The following is a 23,040-nucleotide window of genomic DNA, read 5'->3' as shown; positions in this document are numbered from 1 at the left end:
TTTCCTGGTTTTCTGATCTATGCTGCGGAGTTCTGCCTTCGTCCATTCCACTATTCCTGCGCTGTATCTGATTACTGGCACTGCCCATGTGTTTATGGCTTTTATCATATTTCCGGCGTTGAGTTTTGACTTGAGTATCGCCTTGAGTCTCTGCATATATTCTTTCCTGATCGTGTCCTTCATCTCTTGGTGTTTTATATCTCCTCCTTCCATTATTCCCAGGTATTTGTATCCTGTCTCATCTATGTGTTTGATGTTGCTCCCATCTGGTAGCTTTATCCCTTCAGTTCTCGTTACTTTGCCTTTTTGTATGTTGACTAAGGCGCATTTTTCTATTCCAAACTCCATCCTGATGTCCCCAGATACAATCCTTACAGTCTGGATTAGGGTATCTATTTCCTTGATGCTCTTACCATACAGCTTGATGTCGTCCATGAACATCAGATGGTTGATTTTGTTGCCTCTTTTCTTATTATTATTATTATTATTATTATTATTATTATTATTATTATTATTATTATTATTATTATTAAAACAGTTTATCCTGACCATTGAGCAGATTGACGGCTCTCATAGGGCTGGTCAGAAGAAATCGATTGAAATAGAGCACCAAGGGTGGGCCATAGGCCAAAGCACTGGGTCATCTTTCAGAACAATATGGGTATAGAATTTGTTTTGACACAAGTAAAGTGCTATGTGATAAGTACAACCTGTGTTATATGTAATTTGTTTGTATGAAAAAGTAATTTTTGATTTTAAAAATAAAATTTTTCTTCATTTGCTTTCATCAGTGTTGCATTGTTTACATCTACATACACATTTTGTAAAAATTTCAGTGGCACCACAAGTGTAACATGCTTGTATGACTCCATGTTTAATATTAAAATAATAATATGTACTGTACTTAGGTAAGGTAAGAGTGATTTACTAAACTCTAATTACCATAATGTTTTCTTTAAAGGTATGTACAAGTTACTGCAGATCATGGCAAAACATATATATACACCATTCGGCAGGACCGAGGTGTCAAGCAAGGGACGATGGGCTTCAATGCAATTCAAAGAAAGCAAGCATTGCTTTCCTTGGACCAGGAGGTAGAAGGACTTTTTATTATGTTATGTCAATTTTGATTCTACAGTAATTTTAATTGCTGTTTGATTCTCCTAATCAATTGTATAAGTCACTGAATCTAAAAGCACAATCATTGTATAGTTTTCATGGTTGTTAGATTATGTAATATTTATTGCTTAATATATTAATGCCATTGCCAAAATTATATGAATGTTAACTAAAGTAAACAGAAAGAAGAGGAGAAATTTGGTGTCTATTTCTCCTAACACCAATTTCTAAAAAAATTTGTAAATGCAGAATTATTTCTAGATACTGAGGTTTCTTGAAGAAATCTCAACAAGGAGATAAATTTAAATGTTTCAAGTTTCCAAAGCTCTCTGTATAAGTTTATTAGCTAATTTTACCAATAATGAAACTTATCATCTCTCTTTTTTAACTTAAAATTACAAATGTTTAATTATACAACTTCCCCAGGACGTAATTTTATAGCTAAGAGTTTCACTCGCCCACAGTTAAAATCCCGAAATTCGTGGGTCGTGCTAATTTTCTAATTTGTTTGGTTAGGTAGCAGTGCCCCGCCCACTTTTGGGGCAAGAGAGAGGAACAACACGACAAAGAGCTCCGTTAATTTTTGCCGGCCGATGGCTATAGTTGTCAGTTGCAGTTATTCCTGAAATTTGTTTGGACTTTCCTTTTGTCATTGCAATTGGTGAAGTACTCTGTTCTTGTATGAGCTGTCTCAGGAAATCATTTAGACAGCCTTAGGTTCTTTGATAAAGAACTAGTTTTTTGTTTTTTCCTTTTTGTTTTTTCCTTGGTAACCGTCAGGTCTTAGCGTTTTCGGCAATGTTGGACAATTTTGCACCCTTTGCTTTGGACTGACGACAGCGCCTCAAGTATTTACCAGCACATTCTTCAGTTAAGGAGGACATTCTCCTGGTCTGCAAGGCTAAAGCTCATGAGATTAGGGTAATAGCCACTTCTCAGGCTTTTAAAAGAAATTTATCTCTTACTTCTATTATTAATACGTTTTGGAAATGCAAATCCGTGTTTGCATCGCATTATCTCTGTGACATTGAAACGGTGTATGAAGACTGCAGTACTCTGTGTCCGTTTCTTGCAGCTGGTGTGGTGTTGGGAAAGGAAGTGTAGGAAGCAACCCTTCCCAAAATATTTTTTTCCTTGACACCAGGTGTGAGGTTTTATGGGCAGCCTGAAGATATGAAGTACTTGGAGTACCCTTCAGTCCTTTGATAGGGTGGTGGTGGATATTTTATTTTTTTGGTTGTAGGTAACAAACTTTTCTGGTGATATGTTGGTAGTGAGCTCTGGGCAGGGGCAATTAATTTTGATCCTTTGTTAGCCATCGGAATTATCCTTCACTACAAAGGTCCCACTATGTAATAGGCGCTACATGGCTTTACCACCATGCCGTTACATGATAAGATGAGTGGCAACCAGAGGCAGTATTTTCCTGCTACAAGTCTCTTATCAGGTAAGGAATCAACAAACATTTTAATTAATGTTGGCAAAGTTTTTTCTATTGTCGGTCTATGTATTTTTATGAATCTGAGGTAGAATTATCCATGCTTCCCACCTTCCTGCAATGTGGGAATGAGCTATATAATTACTGGGGAAGTTGTATAATTAAAAATGACATTTTATGATAAAATAAAGTTATAAGTATACTTACCCAGTAATTATATAATCGGAGCCCACCCTCCGTCCCCTAGCATGGATTTCTGTTGATGAGCATAAACAAACTAAGCTCTTTGCCGTGTTGTTCCTCTCTCTTGCCCCAAAAGTGGGCGGGGCAGTTATCTCACCAAAACAATAGAAAATTAGCACGACCCGCAAAGTTCGGGATTTTAATTGCTGGCAAGTGAAACTCTCCGCTGTATAATTACTGGGTAAGTATAATTAAAACTTTATTTTATCATAAAGATGTCATTTTTGTGTTACAGATTAGAGTGGAACCATATGTACATGACCCACAAACACAGTTGATTGGAACCCTTGTAGTAGAAGCCGACTTTCTGCAGAAAAAAAGTACCACAAATGAGCCATATGATACAGACCATATGAGTCTTAGTTTCAAAGAACAGTTTGCAAGACATGGATTTACTGTTGGGCAGCCACTGGTCTTTAAATTCCAGGATAAGAAAACACTCTCTCTTACATGCAAGGAAATTGAAGGTGTGTGATTTGAAATATCTCTCTACATTCATTATGGTTGAATTATGATGTTGCTAAGTACAGTACTTGTAAATGTCTATTGATTGACCTCAGTAGGGGAAGGATATCTCTCAGTAGTGATTTAAATCGTGATTACTGTAGATAGATAAAAGAAAACCTCCACTGTGAATAATGTTGTTTGGATGAAAATACGATAGGCTTCAGACATAAATAGGGGAATAAAATGTAAAGTACGTATGTGGCACTAATACTATAGTTTTTCCAGATACAAAAAGCATCACAAACAATAGATACTTAAAAGTTGAGGTTAAACTTCTGCATTTTACCACTTTCTTGTACCAGGACATTTACAAGCAATCAAACTTTAGTTCTGAGATGGCTACTTTGTATATGTGCGTGTGTGTGATGGCACTTTTCTGAGTAGGTTCATTGTCTTTTTTGAGAAAGAAAAAAATTAAGGGTGCATTTGAATTCCTCTAGGAATAAAGCCTAATTTATGTGACACTGCTTACAGATAATCTCAACTTTGGCAAAAACTGTATTTAGTTACGTCCTTGGAATCTAAGGAAAGTTAAGTCTTCCACCCATTTTACAATGACTGCTTTTAAGAGGATCTTATTGGAGCAGTCTTCTTAAAAAGTGGAGAGGACTTGACACATTTATAGCAGTCATCAGGCATGTCCATGATGTTTTAAGCTTTGATGACACCCTCCCCTTCTTAGTCAGGACATGGTATCCTAAATTTGATTGATTTTTAATATACAGTAATTGGTTCTAGTGTATATTTATAGTAATCTAGGTTTCCATGGGGTGGAGCTTGGTCAAATAATAAAATCCTGAGTTAGATTTTAATGATTCCTGCTAACATGTACAGATCCTTAAGAAAATATTCCACATTGTCAAAGTCACCCGAGAAGCCATACCATACTAGGGTAGTTTTGTTTATTGTAGTTTAGGATGCATATGTGTCAGGTTACATTTATGACATTTAATTGCTTTTAGACTCTTCTTTCATATGGTCATTTTTAAGTTAAATCTAATGGTATTCTACTTGAACCATATATTTATGACTGTTGTTTGTATGTTTTTTTTTTTCATCAACAACATACAAGATATCAATTTGAAAGATTTATACATCCTATTGGAAATGATGTTTTTGAAAAACAAGGTCTACTGTAATTACCATATGTTGGTGCATGTTTATATTTTTGAAGTTTTCATTTCCAAAATTTGCATGCTTTAAAATTTTTGCCATGGTAAATACTTTCATGTTGCCAAAAAGTAAATGGGTGTCAACTTCAGAAGTTGCCTTAAATAATGTTTTAGATTACTGGGACCATTATTCTTTACTCTCTCATTTTTTTCATTAGGATTTTTGCCAGCAGTTGTTTTCGACATATATTGAAAGCCTTATTCCTTGACACCGAAGTCATGCATTAATAATCTTTTGTGCATCACTTATCTTTTTATACTGAAAAACTTCTCTTTTCACAACAGCTGCAGACCCAGAGGCCGCCCTAGGAAAGAAGAAAGACGCACGGAAAATAAAATTCGGTGTCTTGCAACCAAACTCGTCCATTATATTTGAAAAGAGTGAAGGATCATTTTTGATACTGACAGGCAAGGCCAAGGTATGAAAATATTACCAGTTTTTATTTCAGCTTACTGTTGTACAGTGTATATGCTAAACAACTGTTTTTAGTTGCCTCACATTACTAGTTACGTCATGTGGTGCATTATAGGCGTTACTTAATAATCTTTGTTGTAGCCCTAGCTTCAACACCTTTTGTTCCTTTTACTGCACCTCCATTCATATTCTGTTTCTTCCATCTTACTTGACTGGTTTTAGCAGCTGTTTAACAATTTGTTTTTCTGCCTTTAAGTAGGTTTGTAGACCATGAAAGTTATGAACTTTATATCCATGAACAAAACTTTACCTTGATTATTTTCTTAAATGTAATGAAAATTGCTACCTTTTGATTCATTCAGTAATTTTCTTAGCTTAGAGCTGTTGATCACTGAGATTTCATTATTGAAACCTTCGAGGTTCAGAGTCTCTAGAAATAGTTTTTATTTATACAGCCAGTGGAGGTTTTTGCGCATTCCCTTGTTATTATGAATTACATTTCATGTGAATTGTTGTCATTCATCTTTTTCATATGTACATTGCATACGTATTGTGAAACATTTTAAGTTAATAACCTTTTTTTTTCCAGGTTCGATCAGCGCACACTAGTCTCTTCTCTGCAGACTGGGACTTCCAGAAAATGGGAATTGGTGGTCTCGATGACCAGTTTATTCAGATCTTGAGAAGAGCTTTTGCTTCTAGGGTCTTCCCTCCCGAAGTGACTGAGCAACTGGGTGTCAAACACGTCAAAGGAATTTTGCTGTATGGACCTCCAGGTATGCATGGCAAAGTTGATTTATAAATTGCCTCAGTAATATTTTAATGTGAGGAGTTGAGATTTGACTTGCCATAGTCCTCTTGAAATGGTCTTTTAAGCTCAAATTATAAGATGTGGTCACTAGTGAGGAAAGAAAACAATATAGTTACCCTGTTTAAACTATGTACGGCCTTTTGTTTTGATTAGAGGTTTGTAATTTCATGTTTGTATACAGTCACTACCCAACTTATGAAGGAACGAGTTACATTCTGGACACCCATTCATATCTTGAATTGTTCATAAGTTGGTTTTTAATGTGTAGTGCCTAGTTTTTTTTTTATTACATTCCCAAGTTAACTCATGCAGTATTACAAAGAATACTTGGGATGCTGAAAAGGTAAAAAGAAGAATATAAAATTGAGATTCATGCAACATCAGAATTTAGCAATTTTTTCCTGCTTTGAAAGTTATAAACTTGGAGAGAACTTTGCAGGGGCAATGTCTGACATTGGAAGTTCACAAAGTAAAAAATATGCACCGCCATTTATTGACAAAAATACATAGTAAACATCTCCTATGGGGAAAGGAAATATAGAAGATGGGAATTCATCAAAGAACAAGTTAAATCTGGAAGATAAGTAGAATATTTTACAAATATGAATGAGTATTCTCTTGGTTGTAAGAATAATACATGGTAGCTAATCACGAGAATACTTGCAATCGGGGAAGGGGTTAAAGGGAACAGGTTCTTCTTCTTTCTTATGTTCTTTTGTGCTTTGCAAAAATTCTTAGCAGAATAGGGGCACAGAACAAAATTTTGAACTTAAGACCCTGTCTGTTCATATCTCTGAATGTTTCTAAATGCTTGTAGGTAGGGTGGTAGCTATAATTGAAATTATTTATGTAAGAATCAATGGTAAATGTGATGGTTGCTTCTGTTGCCACAGAATTTTTTCATCATGCAGTTATTTGCTTAGAATATTTTACAAAAACATCACCGTATTTTACTGGGTTTGTATGGTCCTTTTGATTTTTTTTTTCACAGTACATATATTATCTATTACTCTGGTGAGGCTATTGTGCAAATTAGCAAAAATCTGTCATTAACGAGGAAGTCAGAGTATTGAAACATGGAAATTATTTTTCTAATTAGTAATTATTCTATTTCTACATCCACAGGTACAGGAAAGACTCTTATGGCACGACAGATAGGAAAGATGCTTAATGCAAGAGAACCAAAGATTGTTAACGGCCCAGAAATTCTTGATAAGTATGTTGGTGAGTCAGAAGCTAATGTAAGAAGGCTGTTTGCTGAAGCTGAAGAAGAAGAAAGACGCATGGGACCTAATTCAGGACTTCATATCATCATCTTTGATGAAATTGATGCTATTTGCAAACAGAGAGGCTCAGTTGCAGGCAACACAGGAGTTAATGATACTGTTGTTAACCAACTTTTGTCCAAGATTGATGGTGTTGAACAGTTGAATAATATCTTAGTTATTGGAATGACCAACAGAAAAGATATGATGGATGACGCTCTTTTGAGACCTGGTAGGTTAGAAATTCAAGTAGAAATCGGACTCCCAGATGAACAAGGCCGATTTGATATTCTTCAGATTAAAACTTCAAAAATGAAGCAACACAACAAATTAGACCGTGACGTTGATCTTGCTGAAGTTGCTGCTTTGACCAAAAACTTCTCAGGGGCAGAATTGGAAGGTCTTGTGAAAGCGGCATCATCATCTGCCTTGAAACGTTACATTCACTTAGGTAACAAGATTGAAGTTGATCCAGATGCTATTGACAAGCTGAAGATTACCAGAAGTGACTTTATCTATTCACTAGAAAATGATGTGAAACCATCTCTGGGCACAAGTGACGAGGTGTTGGCTAAGTTTATCGAGAGAGGCATCATCAGCTGGGGAGGCACCCATGAGCTTGTTGAAAAGGGCCTCATGTTTGTGAAGCAAGCCAAGTCTCCCGAGACAAGTGACCGTCTATGCCTTCTGTTGGAAGGTGCACCAACTGCAGGAACAACAGCCTTGGCAGCATATTTGGCCAAAAACTCTGAGTTCCCCTTCATCAAAGTTATCAATTCCCGAGATATGGTAGGCTTTATGGAATCCTCAAAGTGTATGCGCATTAACAAAGTATTTGACGATGCCTATCGCTCTGAGTTGAGTTGCATTTTTATGAATGATTTGGAACACTTGATGGGTTATTCACCCATTGGTCCACGATACCAAAGTCTTGTGTTGGATGCAATGTACTCTTTGTTGTCTGCCTCACCACCCAAGGGACGCAAACTGTTGGTTATTTGCACCTCAAAACGTCGATCTGTTTTAGAAGAACTTGGACTTTTGTCTGTCTTTACTGCTGTTATAAGAGTTCCTTACATTGCTCATCAAGAAGACATCAAGTTGGTATTAGAAGAATCTCAAGCTCTTTCAACAGAGGAGGTAGGTGTGACAATTTATGATAATGGAATCAGCTTTTGTGCATATACATACACATATTATATACAGACATACATATAATATAATATGGTTCCCTTTCCTGCTTCACACACTTGCATATAAATCTCAGCAGCAACACATGCAACCCCCTGCACGCATGCTATTCACCTCTGTTTTGCATGCATTCTTATCCAGTTTATAAATAACTAATGATAAAACTAAAATGAAAATAATTATTGAATACAAGTATACACATTTCAGTGTGAAAAGTTATCAGATAAAAAAGATATTTAGTGGATAAACTGATAAGAAATAAAAATAATACATATACTGTACAGTAAAATAAAAATATTATACTGGAGAACTTGTTGTTTATGACAGTGGTTAAGAGATATATCAGTATATAGTAAGTACATGTGGATCTAGGGAAATGTTATTGTAGAATTGATAGAGGAATTGTTTAGTATGTAGAGAATGTATGGCATATAAGGTAAATGATTTGGTAGAGGAATAAATAGATTTTGCGATAAAAGTGATGCATGTGTTAGGATTTCCAGTCATTCGTCTATTTAAAGAACAACAGGCATATGCTTGCTTCCAGAGTTATTCATGGCTCTGTTCTTCCCTTGTGACTGGTGAAGAAAGTAAGGCTAATTGCTGCTCCACATGTGAGACTTAAGTAGTTTAAGTGTGCATTGCTATCATGCATCAGTTGTATTTTTCACTAAAGAAGGATGCCCTCTTGTTGTGGAAGGAAGCAGACACATGTGACCTGACACCACTCCTTCTAAGGAGAATAGTACACGTACTACTTCTTGTCCTGAAATTTAACAAAAGAACTTTTAGTATTGCTCAAACATCTTTACCAATAACACTGTCATTATTTTCATCCAATTGGCAATGATAATGCAATTTACAAAAGGTAACTAAGTGCATTGCAGATGAGGCTATGTCACCTTTTACACTTTTTCTTATTTCATGTGTCTTGTTTTTATTCTTCTGACTTTGAAAGGGATGATCATGCGAGGGATATTTTACCCACAGTGCAATCTTGTCCAGTGCTTGGTGGCCTCTTGAGAAATTATTTGTTAATTTTTAAGGGAAGCCATGGTATCTCATCCTTGAAACTACTTTGTAATGATATGTTCATCTACAAAATGATTATTTGAACTTTACACTCCTGTTGCTGTAATAAACCATGTGAAGAGTTGCCCAGCATTGAGTCTTTCATTTGTTTTTCGTGCTTTATTGCTGAGATACAAATGCCTGACTATAAAGATGTCCGAGAACCCTTTGCAATTCTTTCTCCATTAATATATTTCACTTGGAAGCTTAGCATACAAAGGTCTGTTTCTTATTAGGGTTTTAAGGTTAGGCTCAAGAAGAAGCAAGCACTGTTATAGTCAAGGTTTTACACCCTTTTGACTTGGTTGGTGTCTGTCAAAAACAAACCCTCAGAAATACCATTTCCCTGTGCTATATGCTATAGTTATTAGTGATTTTAATATGCTTGCACATGAAGGCTCATTAACAACAGCGAGCCTGGATAGGGATTAAGCTAAGAAGAAGACGAATGAAGATCAGTGTGTACAAAGCAAGGATGTTTCCATTTTATGTTTACTTCAAACATTGCTTGTGCTATGCCCCACTAGTCCACTTGCTTGTGCTATGCTCCACCAATCCGCCTTTTGATAATTTTAATAATTTTCTCTATAATTTACCAGGTACCTCCCTGATATGGCATATGGCAATGGCTATGCTGGTAATACCTATAGCATCAACACGAACATAACCTACTAATCTCTCATTTTATCTTTGAAGATGTCGTACACTCTATATCACAGTTCTGTATGCCTTCATTGCCTGATAAGATACATTTTTTTGCAGTGATCAGTTATTTATTCATTTTTTGCAGTGATCAGTTTTTTATTCTCATGGATAACCATCTTCATATGTACCTGAGTTTTCATAAAAACTATTTATAGTATTATTATTAGTAATAGTAAAAAGTAGTTTACCAGGATCACTGAGAGACATTTATGCCTCATAGAACAAGCCTCACTATTTCATTCTTATTTGAAAGCACTAACTCTAAGAGTGCCAAGATTGGCATTTCAGTGGTCTGGTTAAACTACTCATTAATAGTACAGTAGCACATCAACTTAACCGATGCTTTTGGGGCGTACGGTTTTCTGATAAGAAACAGTCTTTTAAGGAACAAGGGCCCTAATGTTTCATAGATATTATAGATACCTTACAGCTAACAGGAATTTCAAATGGTTCCTAACCTAAATTAACACATACTTTACACTTAGCATCCAGTTGAAGAGATTTGTTTAAAAATGTATCATATCTGAAATGGCAATATGGTATAGCAAATATTAATCATAATAATGTAGCTGTTAAGTACAGAAGTCTATTAAGTTGAGGTCCATTAAGTTGGGGGCTACTAATCATCAACCATATTTAATCTGTAGACAAAAGGGAACAGATGAAAGGCAAGAGACAAGCAGTGGCACAGCCTGGGGAATGAACATTCCATTGTATACCATTCAGGACACATTCTAAATCAAAAAATGTTTCTCCTTTGAGGCAGTCCTCACCTACACTGAGTAATGGTTGATCACACATATTGAATCCAGTTTTTAGTCATTATTCCCTGTTTTCTAGAGAATTCACTTCTAAGTAAGTTTTCATGACAGAAGTGCATTGGATATCAATGTTATCTGGCAGTGAAGGTAGTGAATTTAGTGAATTTCTGGAGTAACTCATTGTTTTGAGTTTTAGTTGCCCTTTCTAATGCTGCCCTTATGATCCTCAACACATGCATTGGTGTTCAGTAAGTAACAATATTTACCATGATTTACTATGTACAGCCAGGTTTCTTAAATTTTGAAAAATTTATTTTACACATACCGCCAACCTCTATTTTGACTATTTGCAGCCATGTTCAGATCCTGTGAACAGGATATTCAATTTATGTAGAATATTAGATTTCAAGTTTATCTTTTTTTATGTAAAGTATTAGGTTTCAGGTTTATGAAAAAGATGATCAAGATCTGTAAAGCAATGTTAGTGTTATAATAGTGTAACATATCCAGATTCCTATATTACACAGGCCCCTTCATTCCAGCCCTGCAGAATGGATTTATGTAACTGCAGGATGATCAAGAGCTGAAAGTGAAGTACTAGTTGCTATCCCCCTTCTGTGTTAGTTACTTTAAGTAGAAGCCACTAGTTCTACCCCACCTATCAGTTTTGAATGGTCTATTTTCTCACCTTTGCATAAGAAATGCATATTTGAAGCTGGTTTGTTGTAAAAGTTTTGATCTTATTGTATACGTATAAGTAATATTGCCTGTTACAAATAGAATGATCTTAAGGATTTAGATTTTATTGTTAGTAAGTTTTTACTTTTCTTATTCAGGTTGATTCCATCATGAGTCACATCAGCGACGGGAAGGTTTTTGTTGGAGTGAAGAAATTGCTTGGTCTCCTCGATTCCATGAGAGTTATGAAGGGAGTTGAGTCTCGTAAAAGAGTGGCCGCATTCGTGAACTTGCTGGAGGATGAAGGCATCTATACCCCCGAGTTGTAACTAAGTTGTTGTTACAGAAAGTGTTTCCTTAAAGTTATGAATTACTGATATGCTAGCTCTTAATGTAAATCAGTTAGAAACTGAGGTAAAAATAGAATTGTGTGTCTCTAGAAAAAAATCAAGTTGAGTTCGTAAACTAAATTACAGTATGTATATCACACATGCAACTGTTCAAAATCGTTACATTATCAGTCTTTCAATTTTTTGAGTAATTGTATGAATTTTTTGAGTAATTATAAGAGTATTTATTTTGGGGAAATTGACAAACTCATCAGATTAATGACAATTCTGAAACTAAGTGGCTTCCTGAGTATCATATTACTGTATTTGCCTATTTGGAATTGACTCATTACACACAAAGAAACATAGGTCCTGTGGGACTAACATACTTATTTGATTTATGTGGTTAGTAATGCTACAATGTTATTGTAGTTTTTAGAAACAAGTTGTTGATGATAAAAGAAAACCGGAAACATAACTTTCTGTAGCTGAAGCCTGCATGTGAGATTTGAGAGTTTAAAAAATGCAAATAAAAAATGTTTAGTTGATGCAGACTGCTGCCTTACTAGAGCCTATCTTCATCATGAAGAAGCAATTAAGAAATTACCAAGAAGATTGTGTTCTTCAGGGGGTTATGAGAAATGCCTGAAAGTTAGGTCACCTCAAATCTCTCACCCTTTTATTTTGTGTGAAGCATTAGTCTCGAGTTGATCTGTATATGCCCCAGTCATTAGGGAGGAAAGTAAGACTTCAGTGTAAGACAATGGTTTGAATCTAGAAAATACAAAATTTGTTTCCAAAAAAATGTTTAAATATTTACAGGAAGGAGTAAATAGAAATATATACTGAGTCAAGTATATATTTTGGGAGGAGGCAGTTCGAATAGATTGCAGCTCTCCAATAAAGTGATGCTATTAAGTGAGAAAATGATATACAGTCTTACCTGAATCAGGAAAATTGACAATTTGTTAAAAGAAAATGTTGTATAGCTTGATTGTTACCTTTCTGCAATAGGCATTTCTAGCTTGGCATAGGCTGGTTTAGAAGCTGGCAGATTAGTTGAAGGTGGACAGAAAAATTTTAAGGGTAGGAATTGAAAGTAAAGTTACTATATTCCATAGGAAGGCCAAAGAGTGCATTAAGTTTTAGTCCTGAAGGAGATGAACTAATCCTTTCACAGTATGTTTGACTTCATTAATGGGTTGAAGTTGTTTAGTAATTATGACTTAGTCAGACCCCAAGCTTAATGTTCTCGTATGAAGGTGAAAGCTGCTAAATTTGTGGAGATTGGTCAGCAATAAGATGAAGGGTTAATAAATAAGCATTGTTAGAGGTATTCTCACAATCTAGGTGGCAATATCGCTGTTTAGAGCCCTAACAGAACACAGGATAAACTTCTTTCTGTCAGTCCCCTGTAAGTCTGAAAGGGAAGGGATAGTGAATCGTTTGGAGTGATATCTGTGGAGACCAGGCACCTGGGTTTTAACAGGCAATGTTAACGATTACTACTTGACTACCAAGTTCTAGTCCAAGGGCTGTGTTAGTGGGTGTAAAGGCTAAGTCTAAAAGAAGTGCAGTTGGACAGCCAGTGTGGGATAGAATCAGAAAAAGGTAGAATCTAGTAAGTACGCACTCGTGTATGCATACCATGTAAGAGATTTATGAAGAACTATGCTCTTTACAGAAGAAATGCAGAGAGAGGAGATAGTGACTTTCTGCCACGCAAGTTACAGACCTCTATCCTGTTGGCGTGGCAAAATTTGAGGGTGGGCCCTTGTTGTACTTGGAGCAACATCGGGTAGTGTTGTCTTTTACCCCTGTTTTAGAAGGTAGAAGGAAAACACTAAAGCATAAGAGTGCACAACTTGTTGGAATACGTTAACATCAGGTCTAAGATGAGTCACGAATCAGTCATGTTGAACCACTATCGAGGAAAGATGTGGACCCCCGAGACCATCCTAAGATTGCAACATAGCATCCACCTTCAAAGCTGCTGGTTGCAAAAAAGAAAAGCAATGATTAGGCATAGCAACGAGATGGGAGGCTCCAGTTGCATAAAATAGACCTCATTTGGCATTCAACAAAGATAAGAACTTTTGGTGGCTGGAATGAAGTTAGGAGTTGGCTGAATTTTACACGAACTTTGCTCTGTGCAAAATGCAGTTACCATGCAAGGAGTCAGGGTTTCAGTGCCGCCTCAGTTCCCTAGGTATGCTACAAGTGTTGAACTGTAAGGCATCATGATATTTGTAATAACTAAAGCCTTCCTGGGAAATGTGTACAGTGACTGATATGCAAATGTTGCTTGCTTGCGTGTGGTCCTAGTTATTAGACATCATGCTGAGAGGCAGGCTCATTAGAGCCTGTCAGTGAGGGCTAGAGCGTGATTTTAAAATGAGGTCTTCTTTAGAAAGTTGCTGTTCTATTGTTATGCATAATGAGGAGAAAAGAGTTTTGTTTGGCAGAAGTTTAAGATGGGCCTATTTTATCCACTGAAGAACAGGATGATCTTCTTGGTAGATTCTTAGTTGGTTGTCCCTGTGTAATATAGTGACAGGTCCTAGTTAAGCATTGATTTGTTCTTCCTATGAATAGTACATGGAAATATTTAACATTCCACACTAATATATCTTGTTGGATTTTTCACTTTCCGCCACGTAGTTTAGCACTGTAATTTCATTTGATCAGGTTTTTGTTTCAGTATTATACATTTAGATAATATGTAGTGTTTGCTGGAAACTACTTTTACCATTGCCAGTTATCTCTCATATCAGAACACTGTAGAATTTAACCAGTGAAATATATAACGTACATTATTTTAGCGGTGAATAACAAGTAGTTGTGTGGAAGATATACTACAAAGGATTTTAGACCATATACACCTCATCCTTAAAAAGAATGAATGGAATATGAAGTGGCTTCATCTGAACATTAAATCAATGGAATGTAATAAGAATTCAGATGTTCTGTAGAGACTTTCGTTACAAAAATTTCAATGGCTTCTCTTTTGAATATAATGAACTCGTGTAAGAATCACTAGATTAGATGAAAATAAATACATTGAAATGTAAATTCCATTCAAGTGGCACTGCTCGTGTGATTATTTTGTTTCTCTGTACCTAAGTAACTTTTGCAACATTGCTTTCTCATTTACTTTTAAGAAAATGAATGTTTAAAGCCTGCAGTCCACCTTTGGGAACATTCAACAAGACTTCTGTCATTGGGGAACTTGTATTTGAAGGCTTTGCAAGAAGCTTGCTTTTGTTAATTTGATAATTTAGTAATTTTATTGACTTAACTTATTGTGATGGCAACATTTCATCACAGTTTATGTTAGCCGAGTAAATCACAAGAGAATCAATTGGTCAGCTCATTGAACTGCAGGTCATTCAAATGATAATATCCCGTCTTTCCTGGCTTTTTTTTAAGCACCATTTAACGATAAAGTAGGTGAGTTATGAGTAAGAAAAGATCTTTAGGCACAGTTTATATTTCAGGCACTTACAATGGTATTGGGTACCTTTTTTTTGATGAAAGAATGACATATTTTTATAGTGGAGCCACATTTCTGACCCATACCATAATCATAATTATGCGAAGCAGTAATAGTATGTCTTCTATATTTTGAGAATGAGATGAGAAATATTTGTAAAACTATTCTTTTGTAAAAATTTGACTTTATTTGAAGAAAACAACTTTATGAGAATGAGTAATTACTCAGTTTATTCTTCTGTATCATATGCAATTAAGTTACGTGCAAAGTAAGGACTAAACATTGTGTAATAGTAAAGTGATAGGAAATTGACTCGCTAGATCTCTCCAAATTGCTGTTTGTTTACTCATCCTCAGTCTTTCCAGTGATGACTAGAAGTGTCTCTGGAATTACAGTACCACTTATTTCCAGTCGGTAACTCTTGCATATCCATTGCACCGAAATCCAAAGGACCATATTCCCCTTTGGCTATGTATATTTATGTATAGTTGATTTTTATCGAATTTATTGTTACATAGAAGGTATACATATATAGTTATGAGTAGTATTTATTGAAAGTGTGTAATAAAGGTAGGCAGAAATTTAGTTGAAAAAAAAGATTTATTTTTGAGTGTTAGTTAGCATTGCCAACTTGATCAGATTTAGCATTCCCATTCATGAAAATCGTAAATCCTTTCTGCGAATGGTATGCTCCTTTATAGCACGGTTGGTGGCTACTTGTTGAACCATCTTCTATTCTTAACTTGTGAATGGTATTGTTCTGCTATAATCCCAAAGCTGTCTACTTTGTTCAGGGTATCAGTTTACGTTCAGTGAGTACGTTACATATTTTTCTATAGGGGTCCATGTGTGGTTGTTGTGGTCATGGTGTATTTTCATTGCCAAATCCTGTTGTTAATTATTTTGTTTGCTCTTGAAAATATTTTGGGAAATTTGTATTTTGAAGTCTTGCCTTTGAAAGATGGATATTATGGAAGAGTAACTGAAATGTTGGGAAATCCAGAAAAAATTCTAAATAGTACTGTTTTGCCACAGTGAAAAGTACGTATGTCCTTGTCTCCCTTAAAATGCTGATAAAAATTAAGTGTACTTTTTTTAGTGTCTTAATCAAAAAAGTGAAAATACACCTGTTTTTCTTTTCTGTCCAGTCCTGTACAGTATGACCTTAAAAGATATTAAAAGTGGAACATAAAAATGGTATCATTATCAAACAAATACTAATGCAGAAAATGATGCATCTTTATGATTAAGTTGGTTCCTGAATACAAGCCCACTGTTACAGCTAGTAACATACACTATAACATACTTACATTGTCTTGTGTGAATACCATATTTTGCACTTATTTTATTTTTTTGCTGATGTGAGTTGCAAATAAAATTAGTATCAAAGAATTGCAATTAGAAACTAACTATAATGTTTCATAGGTGTTGCTGGCAACAGGTCCTTTACCAAAAGTGTGAAAGCTCAAAACAAAAGATCAGCATTATTAAACAAATTCATTACTTAAATAACTGGCAGACCTTTATGGAATAATAATTAGGCTCAGAGGTCTGGATAAACTCATCCTTTTTAATAATAATATGGAATAAGAATCATAATGAATAAGTAAAACAAGTCAGACCTGTCCAGGGGTAGATTAAAAGAGCAGGGGAACCTTGTCATATCCCCTCCCCCCCATTAATATGAATAATAAAACGTCTTAATTCAATAAATCATTATTAGTGGCAAAAATTTGCTTAGATTATTTTAACAACAACAATTACTACTGAGTGTACATACATTTATCAATATACTATGTACTGTATGTGTGCAAATGTTATATATATGTACTTATATATGATAATCCTAAGTGGCCCCCAACGAAAGATTTCTAGATCCACCACTGGACCTGTCATTAGATTATGGCATCTGTACCAAGAAGAGTGCTACATTGAAGGGATCTCATTTTGCCCTTGTGAGTGGGTAGTGGCATTGATGCACCTCACATGGTCATATTGTTTGCATTATCCTTCAGCCCCACTGCTGCCTCCCCTTTTTAGCCTTTTCACCTCTATTCCTACTTCCTTTGTTCCATCTTGCTGTATACCGAGTCGTCTCCTTCCTTGCACTGTCTGAAGCCTGAATGGTTGGAAGTGTCCCTGTGTGTGGCTTAATAGCCAAGTTTTCTTCAATCAAATCCGATCATGTCTTCGAACTGGTCACCGATGGATATTTGATGAATAGCCAACATGGTCCAGTCTCTTGAATGGAGAGAATGCATTGGAAACAAATCATTTAAGGACATTTTGGTCAAAGTCTCATTGTTTTGCAGCTTTTCTAACCAAAAATTGTTAAAGATATCACATTGATTTGATAGATATAAATTTCATTACCAGGATTAGTCTAAGGGCTACCTTTATAAGTACCTACAGCATTAGAATTTTAACTGTGGTCTAAACTACCCTATAGAAATACAGTAAGGATTTGCAAAGCCATCACAGGCAAACTAAAGGTATTTCTATATAAGCATTCCGCATCGTTCGTCCCTGCGAGTACGAAAGCCATCAGGAATTGGGGGGTCAAATGTATTTCGCCGTGTTTAGTACGAGCCCCTGGGGGTTAATTACTGTCATCCGAATAAATATCACTTAAAATTCTTGTTCAGGAGGTAAAACTGCATAGAAAAACCGCAACTGCCATAGTTTATGCCGCCGCGGAATAGTAATATAGATCTATCAAACTAAATTATGGACTCCCGTGCATTCCACTGAGGGATTAGAGAAGTGTATTTCTGGTGATAGAAATTCACTTTCGACGTGGTTCGGAAGTCACGTAAAGCCGTTGGTCCCGTTGCCGAATAACCACTGGTTCCATACAACGTAAAAACACCATACAAACGAAGCAAACAAACTAAATTATGGAACAACTGAAAATAAGAAATTCAGTCGAGCTGCACAATTTTTAGTCTAACCTTTGATACACATTTCAGCTGGAAAGAATGTATACTGCATGAAATTGCAAAAAAAAAAATTACTCAAAGCTAATAGGAAAATTATCCTACACAACTTGGGATACTACGAGATCAACGTTGATGTTAAATGCAAAATAAACATGATGGAATGCAGATGTACAGATAACCATCTAGCGTAACCCTAAAGGATAAGATCCTATAATCTAGAACTCTGATTTTATCATTTTTTCAAATAGCATTGCTAACGAGTGTTACAATGTCTGAAGTAGACGAACCTCTTTATAAGAAGGGAAACCTGCTCATTATATTTCTATGATGAAGACCGTTGCTGGGAAATGTGGTAATAGTGTTAAGTCAGCTGCTTATGGTTTAGTCCCAGATTGTAAATGGTAATTTTGGACTCACTTAAGTATTTTTCTGAATTTTATCATTATTATTTTTGTCTATAGTTGTCGCCACACGACTAAATTTTTTATTTATGTATTTCATAGTTATTGTTCTTAAAGATCTTGAAGGTTGGGAAATGTTGAGGCAGTAGGGCATTAAATAATACGTAACGATAATCAGAAAAACACTAATGATCTGTCTAGGAGAAAAATAAATAGCTAAAAGTTCGTTTTCTTTAAACAAAACACTCAAAGAGCCCCAGGGCCATAACTTGGTGAGATGGGCCTATCTCTTCATAACATCATTGATTCAGCTTTGTATGCTAAGGTCCCTCGTTGAGGTTTGTCTCAGATTTCAACTTTAGGTTAGGAAAATAAGATCTCTCATTGTTGTTTCATTCAGCCTTTCTCTCAGTTCCTTGATCTCCTCGTTTATTCTCTTCAGTTTTGCTCTCTCTGTTTAGCTTTTTAACTTTGATGGTCAGTATGGGCGTGTCATAAAATCTAGTGGGCTTTTGTTGACCTTAGCACACACACACACACACACACACAGAAGAAGTCTTCAGTGCCTCAAACATGGTCTTGACAAATTGAAGTAAAGAAATTGGTAAAAATAATAACGGAAGACCCCTGGCATATATAAATTAGGGATGGAAAATTCAGGGTTTCCGTTTTGAAGAATTTCGCCTATTAGTGTGGCTTTCTGGTGACATCTGGCAACCCACCGTGGCTTTTCCGACTACAGGCCACGGCACTGACGAAAAAAATTCCTCACTTTGCTTTTTATGTTTTATTATGAAAATAAAGATATAAAACATATCCTGCTTATTTATACAAATGAATATTATTGAAATCCTTTATTTTTCTTCGTCAAAAATACTTTATATTGAGCTAGTGACGTGTAGTTTTCTAACATCACAGAAAATAATTCTACATCGGAAAGTACGCATTCTAACCATTAAATCATAAATAAAGTAAAAAAAAAATCAGATGAACTGCATATGGTAACACTGCTAAAAGCCATTGTTGTGAAGAAAAAACGGCATCACTGGATCATGGAATTGGCAAGGCAGTGAGTGATAATGTGTCGAGCGGACGAAAGATGCCGCTAAAATTATTGAAAACGTAACTCAGGAACGATATATAACTGATTTAAAGTTATGTGTCACAGTAACATACAACGGACGAAACGTGCAGAAAGAATGTAACACGAGGCGTGGAAATAAGCTCCTAATATTATTAGGCATAAAGTTCCTCACCAACAGAGAAGAAATAGAAACTGCAGATGGCTACCTACTTGTACACCCTGGAGCAACTCAAGAAGTTGACGTTTAACACCTAGAGCAGGGATTCTTAATTAACCTTTGATGACTCCAGACCCCCAATGAATTGCCCAGTATGGTGCAATACCCAATTTGCTTAATTCCACTTAAGTCCTAATTGTTGACAATAACTTAATATACTTAGTTTAATACATATTTTAGGCATAAATAGCTAGTAGACCGTACAAGAAAATCAAAAGCATTTATTATTTTATATAGTTTTTCATTTACAAAATGTAACCATGTAAACATTGACACATTAAAATCATATATATGCAAATATCCAGAGATCAAGTCCCATACCCCCGCATATGGTTCTTATGTCATACAAGGGGTTTGGATACCCCCTATCTGTTAAGAACCCCTGACCTAGACCATTAGATCGTCAGTGCTCGTAACAGATAGAGAGAGAGAGAGAGAGAGAGAATCACATACGAACAGAAGTGAAGATGATTCAATAAGTGCAGTAAAGGAGTATAAATATATGGCTCAAAATGAGATGAGAATGACGAAGAAAAATAAAAAAAGCAGAGTACGTATTTCAAGAGAAACTGTAAAGTCCAGGGACAATTAAGGTACACCTGAATGATGAACATATCTTTGTAGGACGGACACGTCAAGAATAACCCGAGTGAAAACTTGAAAGATAAGAATATAAGGAAAAATATATACGAAATCATCCAGCTTCAATTGATTCTCACTCATGGAATGCATTTTCTATTTCCCGAACGCAAAACGCATTGTCGAGCAAAATAAAAGATTAAGGCACTGAAGAAAAAGATTCTTGTTGTGAGACGCGGAAAACAATGTATGAGATGACGCCATCTGTTGCAAAAAAAAAAAAAAAAAAAAGAGGGACGAGGTGGAGAAGAAGAATGTTGCCACATGCACAGATTATAATGTTGCGTCTCCGTCATATACAAAAACCAAGTACATTCTTTAGAAGCCCCTGCATGCCTTAGACATATTTTATCGCAGTAGGCTCATATACTGAAGGTTTTCCTTTCCGAAGTGACAAAAAAAAAAAAAAAAAAAATCAGGAGAAACTGCAAGCATGTCTGGAAACAATTAACCGTTGTCCTTATTCGAATGGATTATAGCGTACTGTGTGTGCTTGAGTCCCAATACGCTGGCAATGTTCAACAACGCCAGAGTACTGTTGTGGTGCTTGTCACTCAGGTGATGTCTTTTGTACGAAAACAAACTTAGTAAAAAAAAAAAAAAAACTTTCCACTATTAATCATGAAGAGAATGGGCTTCGAAGCGCCTTCTGTCGGACGAAGCTGTCTGAAATATGACCATAATAACACTGGTTCGTTTATATGAGTCCGATGACGAACACAATTGACGCTGTGTCCAGTACTATTGTGAAGATTTGACTTACTTGCAAGATTTAAAACCTTTGCAAACCGCCCCCGTGTGTCTGTGTGTGGTTTTGTTTGTTTGTATAGTGTTTTTACGTTGCATGGAACCAGTGGTTATTCAGCAACGGGACCAACAGCTTTACGTGACTTCCGAACCACGTCGAGAGTGAACTTCTATCACCAAAAATACACATCTTCACACCTCAATGGAATGCCAGAGAATCGAACTCGCGGCCACCGAGGTGGCAGGCCAAGACCAAGCCAACCATGTCACTGAGCCGCTGTCTGTAATTCGTGATTTTGAGTTAATATCATATATGGCTGAAATATTATGTAGATAGGCAGCTAGACGAGAATAATACTATAAAATGGTATGTAAAGTGTTAGAGAGGAAAATACTCTTTATTTATTTATTATGCATTAACTCAATTTTTTCTGGTTTTAATGAAATATCTTCTTTCTGTTTTCGCCATTATCTTCCGTTACTTCTTTCAAATGAAAACTACTCTTTTGGAAGCTTGAATTTCCATCTTCTGAATGATAATGACAATAATAATTATACACATGACAGTGGAGATTATGTCACCGCATTCAGATAGTGAAATCTAGGCAAAATCTGGCCGAAAAATAAATGTTACTGAATAAATGAAATTATTTTACAGGTTAACTTTATCAGTAAAATTTTAGGTGACCTTCTGCCCAAGGATTCCATGTTGATTCTTTTCTGTTTATAAAAATTCTTACTCTAATATATATATATATATAATATAATAATATATATAAAATTTTTTTTTTATAAAAAAAACATATATATATATATATATATATATATATATATATATATATATCTAAAGAATAGCTACCATGCCATTGGGAAATATTTCGTCACCCAGTGGCTGAAAACAGTAAACAGCGCCTGTCATTACTTGCCTTATACGGGTGCCTCTTGAGTTGGGGGAGGGGAGTTGGGGGGAGGGAAGTTGGGGTGGGAGGGGGGGAACCTCCAAAGCAAAATCTGCATGCAAAGCTGCTTTTGTTATGGAAATATCCTCTTAATGGATGAGGGAACAACAATAAGAGAAAAGTAGCGGATGCTTTTGCAGTCAGAATGGTAGAGAATGAGGCTTTCAGATGCGTAGTAAACCGTAAAACTATATATATATATATATATATATATATATATATATATATATATATATATATATATATATATATACATAGTATGCCTTCTCTATTAGATTTTTTTTGTCTTTAGAGGACAGTATGCTACTGAATTTCAGGTAGCTCTTTGTGCTTTAGGAAGAAAGGTTTCTGCTTTTAAAGAATTCTCATTTCACTACAGCGGGAACAGAATTAACTGCTGAAGTTAAGCGAGAACCTAGTTAACACTTAACGCGCTTACTTTTATCTGCTACTCAAAGCCAAGCAGAAAGTAGTCACACTTCGAAACTGGTTATTCCACGCAAAGTTCCGCGCGGAGATGTTTATTGAATGAAATTGGTTGAGCAACATAGAGAGGGCGTAGGCCTACATGAAGTACAGGTAAAATAACTTGAGAAATTTACCGAAATACTGTAAGAAATTTAACGTTTTTTCTTTATGCCTTTGCGTTAAATAATGTGAGAAATTTACCGCCTTTTTCTTATATTTTCACGTTAAATAATGTGGGAAAATGTCCGTTTTTTTATGTGAAACATTTACTGTCTTTTGTTTACGTTTTTACGCCAATCCCCGATGGGCTATAGCTGGTACTTCAACATGACCCTCCGCGGAACTTTTAAAACCTAAACAGACGCTAAAATTCTCCCATTATTTCTGT

The 23,040-nt window shown here is 35.7% G+C and overlaps 1 protein-coding gene across 5 annotated transcripts in view; it reads left to right on the top strand.

Moving 5' to 3' along the window:
- LOC135196887 (vesicle-fusing ATPase 1-like) overlaps positions 1 to 16,393 on the top strand; it is a 53,982-nt gene extending 37,589 nt beyond the window's left edge. For all 5 annotated transcript variants that reach the window (XM_064223661.1, XM_064223663.1, XM_064223664.1 and 2 more), the window contains 6 exons: positions 962 to 1,094; positions 3,036 to 3,267; positions 4,765 to 4,898; positions 5,484 to 5,670; positions 6,831 to 8,110; positions 11,535 to 16,393. In XM_064223661.1, the coding sequence (XP_064079731.1) occupies positions 962 to 1,094; positions 3,036 to 3,267; positions 4,765 to 4,898; positions 5,484 to 5,670; positions 6,831 to 8,110; positions 11,535 to 11,705 (2,137 nt within the window). In that variant the 3' untranslated portion in view covers positions 11,706 to 16,393. The remainder of the gene's footprint in view (positions 1 to 961; positions 1,095 to 3,035; positions 3,268 to 4,764; positions 4,899 to 5,483; positions 5,671 to 6,830; positions 8,111 to 11,534) is intronic.
- The last annotated feature ends 6,647 nt before the right edge of the window (positions 16,394 to 23,040 follow it).

This window comes from Macrobrachium nipponense, chromosome 18 (assembly GCF_015104395.2).
Source record: "Macrobrachium nipponense isolate FS-2020 chromosome 18, ASM1510439v2, whole genome shotgun sequence".
NCBI lineage: Eukaryota > Metazoa > Arthropoda > Malacostraca > Decapoda > Palaemonidae > Macrobrachium > Macrobrachium nipponense.
Note: the sequence above shows the minus strand (reverse complement) of the source record. Positions and strands in the feature narration are given on the sequence as shown.